This window comes from Leucoraja erinacea, chromosome 14 (genome assembly GCF_028641065.1).
Source record: "Leucoraja erinacea ecotype New England chromosome 14, Leri_hhj_1, whole genome shotgun sequence".
NCBI lineage: Eukaryota > Metazoa > Chordata > Chondrichthyes > Rajiformes > Rajidae > Leucoraja > Leucoraja erinaceus.
Genome location: NC_073390.1, coordinates 22,914,081 through 22,928,470, shown reverse-complemented (window position 1 = coordinate 22,928,470; position 14,390 = coordinate 22,914,081). Strand labels below are relative to the sequence as shown.

At 40.2% G+C, this 14,390-nt stretch overlaps 1 protein-coding gene across 1 annotated transcript in view; it reads left to right on the top strand.

Moving 5' to 3' along the window:
- prkci (protein kinase C, iota) overlaps positions 1-14,390 on the top strand; it is a 70,686-nt gene that overhangs the window by 35,049 nt on the left and 21,247 nt on the right. The window contains exons 9-15 of the mRNA XM_055645780.1: positions 2,467-2,525; positions 4,748-4,924; positions 7,696-7,793; positions 9,178-9,264; positions 9,412-9,547; positions 10,999-11,086; positions 12,646-12,771. Of these exons, the coding sequence (XP_055501755.1) occupies positions 2,467-2,525; positions 4,748-4,924; positions 7,696-7,793; positions 9,178-9,264; positions 9,412-9,547; positions 10,999-11,086; positions 12,646-12,771 (771 nt within the window). The remainder of the gene's footprint in view (positions 1-2,466; positions 2,526-4,747; positions 4,925-7,695; positions 7,794-9,177; positions 9,265-9,411; positions 9,548-10,998; positions 11,087-12,645; positions 12,772-14,390) is intronic.

The window sequence follows — 14,390 nt, the reverse complement described above, 5'->3', positions numbered from 1 at the left end:
TGGGCCGAAGAGTCTGTTCTTGTGCTGCATTGTTCTACGTTTTATGTTCTAAAGCTAGAAATGTATGGCCTTGTGTTAGAACAGGACAGTCCTGACCTGGACAGGAATCGCTGGGTATCAGTGATGAGTGCAGAGGACTGCGTTGTGCAGAGATGGAAGATGAAGTGCTGTTCCATGAGCTTATTGGAACAGTGCAGGAGGTCAAAGAGTGGAATGGAGAATTAAAGTGACAGGTGACTTGCTGACTGAACAGAGGTGTTCTTCAAAACAGTGAGCCAATCTGTGTTTAATTTCTTTAGTGTAAATAGACAACATTGCTGAGGCTCGATAAGGCGCTGGTCAGGCCGCATTTGGAGTATTGTGAGTAATTTTTGGCACAATGTCTAAGGAAGGATGTGCTGGCCCAGGTGAGGATATAGAGGAGGTTTACAAGAATGAGAATTAATCAAATAGACTTGATGGGTCGAATGATGTAATTCTGCTCCCATCACTTATGAACATGAACATTGTGAGCACCAAAGTGAATTGCTGCATAGAAAGAAGTGTTTAGGTCCCTAGATAATGAAGGGAGAGATAGAGGAAGAGTTGTTTCTCTCTCTTCACTGTGTCATGGGAAGGGGAATGGTTGTGGAAATGGAAGAGTGAACCAAGGAGTGGCTGACTCAATATTGGGTCAATTCCAATTTACGGCACTTATGCACTGACCTCCTTTATCCTTGCTTTCTATCTCACAAGCCACTGTTTTCATAAATTCCACCATCATCATAAAATTGCACCACCACTTTCCTCTTATAATTATCCCTCTGCAACTTAATAAAGAATAAGACACTTGACTCTTCTATCTTTTCATCATTCCATTTTGTTGAAGAGCTGCTAACCCTTAACTTGAGTTTTCTCTCTTTTGCTGAGCATTCTTCACTTTTTTCAGTCTTCCTTTATTTGCACCATTTTTTGTGGCATAATTTTCATCATTATAAATTGGTTTTAAAATAAATTGAAAATATGAGAGCTCATGAAACTGAGTGGGAAGATGATTTTGTTGGGTGTGATATTACCAAAATGTCATGGAATATTTTAAATTGGGCAGCGTGCAAAGAAATTGCTTTTGGATGAGCATAGGTGTGAGCTGTTGAAAAATTTGTGTGAATTTTTATTTCCCCCCCACCCCCCCACCCCCAAAAAAGTTCTAATATTCCATTAATATTTCTGATTTAATCGGATGACAGGTCCATATGCTGGTATTATTACTATTGCACCAACTGAGTAGTTAAGAAACTAGTTGGCTTGGGAGACCGTTGAACTTGCTTACATGTTGTGATTTGTATTTCTAGGAGTGAGACAAATAATGAATTTATAAAGGATAATTAGCTTGGTGCATTTATGCTCAACCTTGACAGTGATGGGTCATGTTAATGGTGGGATTAACTTGATCGTTTCCATTGTCCATGAGAAACGATGGAAATGGTAAATCTAGCAGAGTAAGAAGTGAGGTTTGTAGATTTTGAAAACTTTTATAGGTACAATTTAGATTATCCAGAATACTCTGGAAGAGACTTCATTCAAGGACAAAGAAAGACCACAAATGAAGAGAGCGCAAGAATGTAAGGAACAGGGATAGAAACAGGTCCTCATCCATTGTGCTAGTTACCGCATTGTCTTGCTAGTTACCGCATTGAACCATTTCCCCTTGTTCCCCATATATCCAAAAGTCAATCAACATCAAGCTTAAATGATTAAATCTCCACAACCTCACAGGTAGAGAATTCACTGATGTTTGGGTGAAGAGGATTCTTCTTCTATCCATCCTAAATGACAAACCCTGGTTCTGGACATCAGTTTTGTTAGCAACCTGGAGGGCCATGCGTAAGCATGGCCCTCCAGGTTGAATGTGTTTTCAGTAGCATGTGTTTCCAGAGTGATCAAAAGTGTTTAATTGCCAAATGTACCGACAACAGAACAATAAAACCTTTACTTGCTCAGCTTAACAGGCCTGTAAACTAAACAACATGCAGATAATATATGATCAAAAATACAATGAGTTAGTAACCATGATGCTAAGCAACCATAACAGTACAAAAACTGAAGACCAAAGATACAATTCATAGAAGATCATAATTGTTGCAGTGATTGTGTGTTCAAGAGCCTGATGGTTTCTGAGAAGAAGCTGTTCTTGACCTGGTGGTCACGGTTTTCGGGCTGCTGTACCACTTTACCGATGGCAGGAGTGAAATGAGAGTATGGACAGAGTGGTGTGGGTCTTTGATACTGGCTGCCTTTTTGAAAGAGAACCTCCGGCAGATCCCTTTGGTGGGGAGGACAGTACCTGTGATGGTCGCTCTTGGTACAGCAACTGTGATCAACCTGTACGGTTATTTAGCCATTTGTTAAAATTCTCAAGTTTACTATAATTTAACAAGCCCTTTTAAGTCCTTGCTAATAATATTTCTCATTTTATGCTATGTATAGTTATTCCGTACAAATCTTCCAGCCAAGAAAACCTGGAGCATGTAGGCGAGGAGAAAGAGGTAAAGAACCAATGCATCTGTGCTTGTTGACATCTCTTGTTTTACAATCCTATATCATGTTGAAAAATGCTATGTTATTGAGTATAATAATTTCCATTTTCATTCTTGGGGAATAAATATCAGATTTGGCGATCTAATTTAGGGTGTGATTTGAGTTTGGTGTTCAGACTTGAGGGATTTTAGTAGGAATTAGAAAAGCAGTGACCAGAGAGAAGCTCATCATGTCTGAACAAGCTTTCACAAAGAGCACTCTAGCTAGTTCCACTCTTTCATTTCCATGTATTTGTCCAGTTCCTTTATAAAAATCATCAAATCTGCACCCATCACTAATCTTGGTAGAACATTCGAAAGCAGATTAACTTGTGTGTAAAATAACTTGTTGCATTGATGGTCGTCATGGACTTGGTGGAAAGAAAGGCCTATTTCCATGCTTCTCTTAACGTGCATCTCTTCCATGTATCTCTTAACGAAACTAAATAGCAACTTCCATAATGCCTGTAGAAGCATATTCAAAGAATAAAGGATTAGCCATTTTTTAGAGATACAACGTGGAAATAGGCCGTTCAGCCCACTGAGTCCACACCGACTATCGATCACCCATATGCACCATCACTCCTACACATTAGGGGGCAATTTTTACCAAAGCCAATTAACCTACAAACCTGTACGCCTGTGGAATGTGGCAGAAAACCAGAGCACCCAAAGAAAACCACGTGGTCACAGGGAGAACATACAAACTCAGCACAGACAGACAGTCTGAAGAAGGGTTTCGGCCCGAAACATTGCCTATCTCCTTCGCTCCATAGATGCTGCTGCACCCGCTGAGTTTCTCCAGCATTTTTGTGGTCCTTCAGCACAGACAGCGCCCATTATCAGGAACGAACTTGGGCACGTGGTGCCGTGAGTCAGCAGCTCTACTGTTGTGTCTCTGTGCCACCCCAAATCATAAGCTTAGCAGAAGTTTGTTTTTTTGGGGTTGTATATCTTTTGAAATTCTCTGTTAAAGAGCTATGTATGCTCAGTCACCGAGTATATTTAAGGTTGTGCCCAATTGATTGCTGTAGTTTTAACAAACAGGAATTGAAGGAAGTAGGAAAAAGTTGGGGCAGAGGGAATGGACTTGAAGCAGAGGGTGAACCATTGGTGGACAGAAATCAGAATCTCCTTCATCTTTTGACATTCTTACTCAATGGAGTAAGAGAGCTTTACATGGAAAGTAACAGAGAAAGGGAACATATCTTTTCCTGTTTACGGGCAATTTGTTCCGTGATCCTTCCTCTGCAATATAGTTCTGTGAGGTGAGCTCATTATTTGTGGAGACAGAATTGTAAACTGAATCTACCCTAAATCTGGAAATCCAGCAATTCCAATTTGAGCCAGCTTGCCATGTTGGTATCTCAGACACTACATTAATATCTGCTAGTAACACAGAAATAAATCAGAAAATAATCAGTATAAATCTTTAGTGATAAATCTCCTGATGATAAATGATCAAGGGACATCTATGCAATTAACAACTTTCATTTATATTGGCTGCGTAAGTACCAAGGTATATCATTTGAGCATTATCAAGTTCTTTATGGCCTCTGTTCCAGGGCAGTCAGGGACTTTTATTTTGACTGGAAATAATATTCTCAGTTAGAAGCTGTAATTTTTCATGAAGTTTTCATATGAAAATTATTCTGTTTCAAAAAATTAGTTGATTGTTAAAGAAGCGGCATATATTAAGAAGATCAATGAGTATTTTAAATAAAACTGGTTAGAATTGCTATATTTAGCATTACTTCTGCAAAATGATTGATAAACATGAGTTGTAGTTTGGATCATATTTACAACACTGGTATTTATCCAGACTCCTCGCCATTGCAATGCAGCATCATTAACAACTGGAAATCAGACTTCCCAGATACTCTTGTCAAATGTGGATTCACCACAGCTGCTGTGCAGGATCAGGCTATATTTGATTTAATTTAACTTTGAGTAGTCGTGGAATAGTCTGATAGAGATTTATTGGTTGGGTGAAAGATAAACTTGCTGAGAGTTGTATCAGCCAAGGCTGTCACTATTCGAAATACATGGTGCAAATTTAGATGCGCTTTTCTGAAAGATACCACTTAATTGGCTTTTTGCCTCTTGTGTTCGGAGCCTTGCTCAACCCCGTGCCTTTGTGGCTTTTAAGAGCAAGCTAATGTTAGGTCTGCTGTTTCTTCATCTCCTGACAGGCCATGAGCAGCAGGGAAAGTGGGAAAGCTCCCTCCAGTTTAGGTGTTCCCGATTTTGACCTAATTCGTGTGATCGGAAGAGGCAGCTACGCCAAGGTTCTCCTTGTCCGACTGAAAAAGACAGAACGCATTTATGCCATGAAGGTTGTGAAAAAGGAATTGGTTAATGATGATGAGGTAAGAAACTCATAACTCCAGTGTGATTAAGAGACTGAAAATCACCAGATTGAGAATTAATAACATTTCATAACATGATTATTGGTAAGGCTGTTAAATATTCTGCTTTTGTAACTTTTTTAAGAAGTTAATAAGTTCAGTGACTTGCCAATGTCACTGATGTAAAGAAAGGAAGTTTTGTGCATGACTTGGGTTGAAGCTTGCAAGAATGCGAAGGAACAAAATTACCAATGACATGGTCATAAGTAATAGGACCAGAATTTTCCATTCGGCCCATCAAGTCTACTCCGCCATTCAATCATGGCTGATCTATCTCTCCCTTCTAACCCCATTCTCCTGCCTTCGCCCCATGATCTCTGACACCCATACTAATCAAGAATCTATCTATCTCTGCCTTAAATGTATCCATTGAAGGCCTCCACAGCATTCTGTGGCAAAGAATTCCACAGATTCACAATCTTCTAAAGAGATTCCTCCATCTCCTTCCTAAATAAAACGTCCTTTAATTCTGAGACGATGACCTCTAGTCCTAGACTCTCCCACTAGACACCTGCATATCCACTCTATCCAAGTCTTTCACTATTCTGTATAATTCAGTGAGGGTCCCCTCATTCTTCTAAACAGGCCCAGTGCCGTCGAACACTCATCATATGTTAACCTACTCATTCCTGGGATCATACTTAGAAACCTCCTCTGGACCCTCTCCAGCTAGCACATCCTTCTTCAGATGAGGTGCCCAAAATTGCTCGCAATATTCCAAATGCGGCCTGACCATCGCCTTATGGAGCCTCAGCATTACATCCCTGTTTTTATATACAAACCCTCGCAAAATAAATGCGAGCATTGCGTTTGCTTTCATTGCTACCAATTTGACATGCAGATTAACTTTATGGGAACCCTGCACCCGCACTCCCAAGTCCCTTTACACCTCCAAGTTCTGGATTCTTTCCCCATTTGGAAAATAGTCTACGCCTTTATTCATACTACCAAAATGCACGACCGCACTTTGTTACACTATATTCCGCCTGCCACTTTGACCACTCTCCCAACCTATCCAAGTCCTTCTGCTCCACCTATTTTCGTATCATCTGCAAACTTGGTCACAAAGCTGTCAATCCCTTCATGGTGGCGATATGCCCAGTGTATCTATATAAAGCTAGGAAGCATACTGATTAATTGACACCTTTCTGGCATAACAGCCATTCAAATAAATGTACGGGAAAATCACGATCTGCATAGCGTCTTTTATTTGCTCTCTAAATTATTCCGTTTTCTGCTGTCCTCCAAGATGTTAAAATATTGGTGTAGAGCAAAATACTATGAATTCCATGACATGGACTGAGAGCGAATACTAATTACGCTCAATTGCACTCCAAAGCATACTGCAAACGAAATGCAAGGCGCAAGTTTCAAATTTTGCATTTGGGAAAAAAAAGTCCTTTTCGTACATATGGTCCAAGTTAGTATTGGAAACGGAATAGGGTCATAGTATAAAGCACAGAAACAAGCCTTTTAACCCAATTTTTCCATGCTGACAAGATGTACACTAGTCCCACCTGCCCATGTTTGGCACATATTCTTCAACTTTTCCTATCCATGTACCTATCCAAGTGTATTTTAATTGTTGTTATAGTAATGGGGTGTTCATCGCATAACTTGATTTTTTAGACATTACCTTTTGGATGATGCTCGGAGAGACAAAGAACAACTGTGATAATTAACTTAAATCACTTAAAATCCTTAATTTCCTATCCAGAATTCCATTATTTTTGCATTTGTTTAATTGGTGCGATGGAGGTTCGCATGCACCTCGGTGCTCCCAATGTGGCCTCCTTTACATCGTTGAGACCAAGCATAGACTCGCCGATCGTTTTGTTCAGTCCACCATGGCTTGCTAGATCTCCCAGTTGCCAACTATTTTAACTACCCGTTTCCAAATTGACTTTTCTGTTCTTGGCTTCCTTCATTGCCAGAGTGAGGCCACATGCAAACATATTCCGCATGGGTGGCTTACAAATCCAATGGTACGTATCATTTCTCCAAATTCAAGTATTATCCCCATCCTCACTCTTTTTCCTGTGTCCCCTCCCCATCCAGAGCTGAAGCGTACCCACCTCTCCCATCGTCTCCCAACCCCGAAGTCTGGTCCTGATCCAGAACATTGCCTGTCCACTCTCTCCATAGATGCTGCTTGCCCCACTTTGTTCTTCCAGCACTTTGTTTTACTCAAGATTCCATCTTCTGTAATTCCTTGTGTCTCCAGTTTACTCTGGTTGGTATTGTGGTGTTTGAGTTCCAGGTACATGAGATGGATTCCATCTCACACCTGAATATTGATCTATGGTGCTGAAGGGCAGTGCTGGCCATGTAACACAGCTTCCATGTTTTCATTACTGCTTTGTATCTTTCTTACCCTTTTATTCATCGTGATCTTTGTTCTTGTTATGACCTTGCAGTCAAATTATTTTCATTCTTATGTTCAATCATTTCCTTTTCATTAATTCATGCAAGACTCTACCCTGACTTTGGAGTTTTTCTTCTTTGCATTTAACTTTGTGCTGCCTTTATTTTTATCGATTTGTATCTTTGATGTTTTATGTGTGATGTGGTCTATATTTTAATGGTTTCATACATTATTTAATCATGCTAACATTTTAAATGGACACTGTTTACAACCATTAAAATATTTTTGGAATAAGAGGTTTGAGATTTGTTGTGCTTGCAAGTTTGAAGTGAAATATAAATCATCGTTTCATTTTTTATTTTAACAGGATATAGACTGGGTGCAGACAGAAAAGCATGTATTTGAGCAGGCATCAAATCACCCCTTTCTTGTGGGACTACATTCGTGTTTCCAGACAGAGAGCAGGTGAGATAAGATTTCAATTGTTCTGCTGGCTTTGTTGCAGTGTGAATGTACAAAACAAAGTCGTAACTAACTAACATGTATGGTTCTGGAAACCTTTTTGCTTTTAAAAATTCTTTATGATGTATTTTTCATTGTCTGGCTAAAGACACGGATTTTGGGATTGGGTAATCAAAATTGATCCCTTTCCATAATATTTCTATTATCCTTGAATAAACTTAAACAACTGAGTCTGTGACCTTCCCTGGTGACTTATTCCATAACTTTTTATGAACTTTGGATGAAGTATTCTGTGTGGCTATTTAATCATAACTTCCTAATTATTAACTTGTATTCTTAATTTTCAAAATGTTACTGTTAGAAAAGATAAAACTGATTGTAGTAACTTGAAGGGGTTAAATGGGAGATATTATTTGAAAAAATCATCAGTGATGTAGCCAAATTTAATTGGGAATACAGAAAACCAGACTAAGTTCTTAACTTTGTGCACCTGATGGCTCAGGGTTGTTACTTTAAGTAAGGCTGATACATACATGCCACATCTTCAATTCTTTCCTTGATTCTGTTGCTGTAGTGCTCTACGAAGGAATAGCTCCAAACCTTTTAGTAAATAAGGGGCAGGCGTAGGCAATTTAGCTTCTCCAGACTGTTCAGCAGACAGAGATAAAAATCTGATACGTAGCAAATAACATTTAATGTGGCATCTATTATAAAAAGATTCCCACCACCACAATCGTCTCCGCTTGTACATATTTCCTAACTTCATTTCTGATCAATCCTATGAAGAAGTGGCATTTGGGGGTGTACCATTCTTCTGCCATTAGAGTTGTCCGGTTAATCCCCCCCTCATGTTCCATGTTCCAGTCTTCATTTAGAGGAATAGAAAATGTCTGCTTGTGGTTTCTTTTAATGTCAGATGCTAGCTATGCATGTATGTGGCTGAGGTATGAGGGGCATATGTTGAGTGCACAGAATATTTTTCCCACGAATCAAGAACTTTAAGGCGAGAGGGGAAAGGAACCCGAGGGACAACTTTCTCGTAGAGAGGGTGGAATGTATATGAAACAAGCTGCCAGAAAAAGTGGTTGGTTAAGGCACAATAACATGTAAAAGCCATTTGGACAGGAATATGAATGGGAAAGGTTTTGAGTGATATTGGTCAAACGCAGGTGAATGAGACTCGCTTAGATAGGGAATTTTAGTCAGCATGACGCTGGGCCAAAGGGTCTGTTTCCAAGGTCCAAGGTGACTAGGTCAAGAGCTTCAACTGCTTTCTTCGTGTGGAAGGAGCGATATCTTTATAAAAATAAATGGTTGACGATTGTACATCTAGTAAAGTAAGACATTGTTGAGGGTTTAGTGGTTAATTCAAATTATTTGCTTCCAGGTTGTTTTTTGTCATAGAATATGTGAACGGTGGAGATCTGATGTTTCATATGCAGCGGCAACGGAAGCTTCCAGAAGAGCATGCCAGGTAGGCTGAGCTTATTTCTTGTACACATTTAGTGAACATTTCGGGGCATTGAAGCTCCTGACATAAGATGTCCTAAATCGGGACGTTTCCATTTCTTCTCTATTTTTCATGTGGAAGAGATCTGAACCTTTTTCTTATTTATGGCAGGTTTTACTCTTCAGAGATCAGTCTGGCGTTAAACTACCTTCATGAACATGGGATAATTTACAGGGATTTGAAACTTGACAATGTTCTGCTGGATTCTGAAGGGCATATTAAACTCACAGACTATGGAATGTGTAAGGTAAGAATGCACCACGCTGAGAGGATCAGCAAAGATGCTGATCATTTGCAATTAAACATGGTTTAGTAATAGAATACATTTAATTGAAGCAAAGTTTAAGGGAGATATGAGGGGCAGGTTTTTTGTTTTGCAGTGGTGGGTGCATGGAACACGCTACCAGGATACATTAGTGACATTTCGGAAGCTTATGGTTATTTGAGGATGTGGATCGCGTGCATGTAGAGGAGAATAATTTAGCTTGGCTTCATTATTTGGCATGGACATTGTGGACCGAAAGGCCTATTCCTGTGCTGTACTGTTTTATGTTCTAGAAGTAGATGCGCAACAAAAAGGCGCAGTGGCAAATCGGTAGAGTTGCTGCCACAGTGCTAGAGACCCGGGTTCGATCCTGTCTACAGGTGCTGTCTGTACGGAGATTGTACATTCTCCCTTTGACTGTGTGGGTTTTCTCTGGGTTCCTCCCACACTGCAGGTTTGTAGGTTAATTGGCTTTAATAAAATCATAAATTGTCCATAGTGTGTAGGATTGTGCTAGTGTATGGGATGATCGCTGGTCGACATGGACTTGGTGGGCTGAAGGGCCTCTTTCTGCGCTGTTCCTCTGTAAAGTCGAAATCATTTTGCAGTACAAACCAAGAATAAAAGGGATGCAAATTGTTGAAGAATTCTTCAGGCAGAAATTTAATTTCTTCCCAATTCTGCTCTTCCCTGACTTCCCCTCTACACTTGGAGTAATTTTAAAGTTGCCAATTTACCTATCAGCACATTTTTAGAATGTGGGCAAAGACCATAGCACCAACAAAGAAAACTGGTCACTAAGTCTATGCAAACTCCACCAAGAAGCCACCGAGTGTCGGGACTGAACCTGGGTTGCTGGAACGGTGTGACAGCAGCACTAACTGCTGCACTGTACTGTATATCAGCCGAGGGGCTAGTTCCCTCGATTTGCATCAGCTGCAGTTGATTCACAGCAAATCTGTTGTTAGGTAGGGTACTGGAAACTATGAGAAACAGTGTTCTGAAAAATATAATATACTTTCTTTTAATTATTGCAATATGTGTACAAAATTATGAGAAATAGAGCAGGACAATATACAGAGTATTTTGCCCAGTAGGAGAATCGAGAACCAGAGGATATAGGTTTAAGGGGGAAAAGATTTAATAAGAACCTGAGGGGCAACTTTCTTGCACAAAGGATGGTGACTATACAGAACGAACTGCCAGGGGAGTTGAGGCAGGTACTATCATAAAATTTAAGAGACTTTTGGACAGGCACGTGGATAGAATAGGTTTAAAGGAATATAGGCCGTGCGCAGAAAGGTGGAACTAGTGTAGATGGGGTATGTTGGGTTGGTGTGGGCAAGTTGGGTCGAAGGTCTGTTAGACTCTATGACTATACATTATTAAATATGCACGGAATAATTCATATTGATTCCTGACTTTATCTGCAGGAAGGCTTGAGGCCTGGCGATACAACCAGCACATTCTGTGGGACGCCCAATTACATTGCGCCAGAGATTCTGCGTGGCGAGGATTATGGTAATCTTGTTTAGATGCTTTGGGTGCAAACTCCAGCAGTTAAAAATTCATTTGGAAAATCCTAACTCCCAGCTGGAGGAGTAGTTTGTGTTGTTAAAATGTTGACCTGGTGTCCACGGTTGAAAAGTATTTAGAAAACCAGTGTCAGATTTTAATTAAAAATATTCCATCATTATCCATTGTGAATGGTTTATAATCAGGAATGCCCTCCCGAAAGCAGATTCTGACTTGGTAAGTCTTATTGACACAGCTGGTAGTATCGCAGCCTCACAGTGCCAGAGACCCGGGTTCAATCCCGACCTCGCGTGCTGTCTATGAGGAATTGGAACATTCTTCCTGTGACCGTGTGGATTTTCTCTTGTGCTCCGGTTTCCTCCCACGTCCCAAAAAGACGTGCAGATTTGTGGATTAATTGGCCTCTGTAAAATGCCCGTCGTATGTAGGAAGTGGATACGTAAGTGGGAGAAACAGAATTGGTGTGAATGGATGATCAATGGTCGGTGGAGTCAGTGAGCTGAAGGGCCTGTTTCCATGCTGTATCTTTAAGTCAATTCAATTTGATACTGGAAAAGGGAACAGTTGCAGAACTCTGGAGAATAACAGCAGGTAGACACATTTTACTGGGTCATTCATAGTAGTAGAATGAGCTCAATGCTCAGCACTCCTCCTGTGGTGTCTAATTTTGCACGTTGTGGCATGAGGAATTTAATAAGCATTTCCACTCCTGAAAATTAAAGACATGAATAGACTTGTACCAAACTAGTTCATCTTTTATTCAACCTTGAGGAAATTGGATGACTGTGATGAAGAACATAATTTTTATTCCACTTTAGTGTATTTGATCAAATTCATGTTGAAGATTATATCTTCAGGGCTTTTGGGATTATGATATGACAGCTGCTTTAGATGAAGTTCTGTGTAATGTTGGTTGATATCCTCACTGTTTATCAAGTTGTGGGTGTGTAGTTGGCTCCCTTGGGTTTGTAATCTATTTAACATCAGGTGTAGTACAAACTGCCCACTAGTGGATTGATATTGTCTTGAGTCTTGTTCTTCTGCATATTTATAACACTAATTTTTTTTGTTGATGCTGACATAATTGAGAAAATGTTTCACTCTTTTGGGAAGGTTAATATGTTTGATTCATTGTATGTTGTACAACATTTGAATGTTTTCTTGGTGAAAGCTGGTAATGGAGGAAGGGAAAATGTAGTTTTGACCAAAGATGTTCACAATTACACACCACTGAAATCTTAGAGGTTATATTGAGAGAAATCTGGTCCAAAACACCACAAAGTTGTACCGTGTCTGTACCCATTGGGAAATAGCAAACAGCAGGTCCAATGAGTCACTGAGCCATTTGTTATCCATCTTGGCAGCCATGCAGAGTATAATGTTAGCAAAGAACTGGAAGCCCTTTGATTGTCAGACTGTTCAGAAAACAGGAATGGTTGAGATGACTGATTAAAATCTGACAGACCAATTACTTTCTCAATATATACATACTTTTACTCCTTTAATGTTGATTTTTTAAAAATAGCAACCTGTTTTATTTCCAGGTTTCAGCGTGGACTGGTGGGCACTGGGAGTGTTGATGTTCGAAATGATGGCTGGCCGATCGCCGTTTGATATTGTGGGGAGCTCGGATAACCCAGATCAGAACACGGAGGACTACCTCTTCCAAGGTGCAACACCTTGCCTTTCTCCTTCCTTTGTTATTTTTTATTTCACTTTTAGCAACAAGTGAATCTTTGGTCCAACAGAGGGTGCTGTTTTTAAACTCCATTGAACCTTCTGCTTAATACTCCCACAGGGGGCAACAAAGAGAAATTCTCTTCACTGCCAGTAAATAGACGCAAAATTAATGTTCAAGGTTCATAAGGAAGAATTCATGCCTCCTTGAGCTGTCATTTTTTAAGATCTGATAAGCAATTTGTATTTCTTAACATGTATGACAGCCAGATTCATTGAAACTTGTGAAAGACAAGTTTAAAAAAAAAAAGAAGCAAAATTTGACGTTGAATGTGACAGTTTTTAACTGTAACAAAGTGAAATGGAAGTTTGCAACACTTAAAGAAGCCATCAGACCTTCAAACATGATGAGTTGCTTCTACTTCAGTATTGTGCAAGGTGGCAGTTGAGGCCAGTGTGACAGCCACACTCATTCAGCAGCTAACAGGTCAAGTGGGTGCACTCCTTCCTCTGTTTACACTGTGCATCTTTGTGCTCCCAACACATGCACAAGGTTTTAGCTCTAGCCTGAATGTTCCTTCAACACTTTGAACAATCATGGGCTGTGGATTACTAGCGGTCGGCGATTGATTTATTGGCAGATACGGTATGGAATCTGGCCCTTTGTCCCACAAGTTCACCCTTGCACACTCTTTCTATGTTATCCCAGCGTTTCATCCAGCCCCTTATACACTAGGAGCCATTTTCAGTGGCCAATTAGCCTATAAACGTGCACGTCTTTGGGATGTGGGAGGAAATTGGAACACCCGGAGAAAACTCACACGGTCATAAGAAGAAGGTGCAAACTCCACACGTTCTGCACCCAAGGTCAGAATCGAACCCGGCTCTCCGGCTCAATGAAGCAGTAGCTCTATCACTGTGCCCCTGTGCTGCCGCCATTTAATGTATCATTTTTATTCAGGTACCTGAATCTGAAACTTTTCCCTTGGTAATATTTTCCTGTGGCAGAATCTGGAATGGAACATCTGCTTTGGGAGCCCAAGTCCATATTTTCCAGGGTCTTTAGTTTTAGTTCAGTTGTTGATCACATGTACTGAGTGCGGTACAGTGACAAGCTTTTTTGATGTGTGCTATTCAACCAGTGGAAAGACTATACATGTCCACAGTACACATATACAGGATAAAGGGAATAACGTTTAGTGCAAGGTAAAGTCAGATTAAAGATAGTCCAAGGGTCTTGCTAAGACCTTCTGTTGTTGGAGGGTGATAGTGGAACGCGTCGGTGGAATGTTAAGAATGTTTTTAGAAAGCCTACATTTTTGTATGATTCTGTGAGTGATGAAATAGAGATTGGCATCCTAGCTAGCTAAAGCATTGCCTGCAAAAGGCAGCTTGATTACTTGTACGCTATGACAGCAAAACTTTGGACTTTCTGAAGAAGCGTTCACCTGAACCACAACAAGAAGTATCCAGACAATGGTCCTGAAGAGTCTCCGTATGCCAGTCTTGGCAGCTGTGGCATTTATTTCTGAATGAAATAGTGAAGGATTTAAATCTCACTTTAAAATGATTAAACCATTTTAGTAGATACTTGGTTGGGAAAGGACAGTGC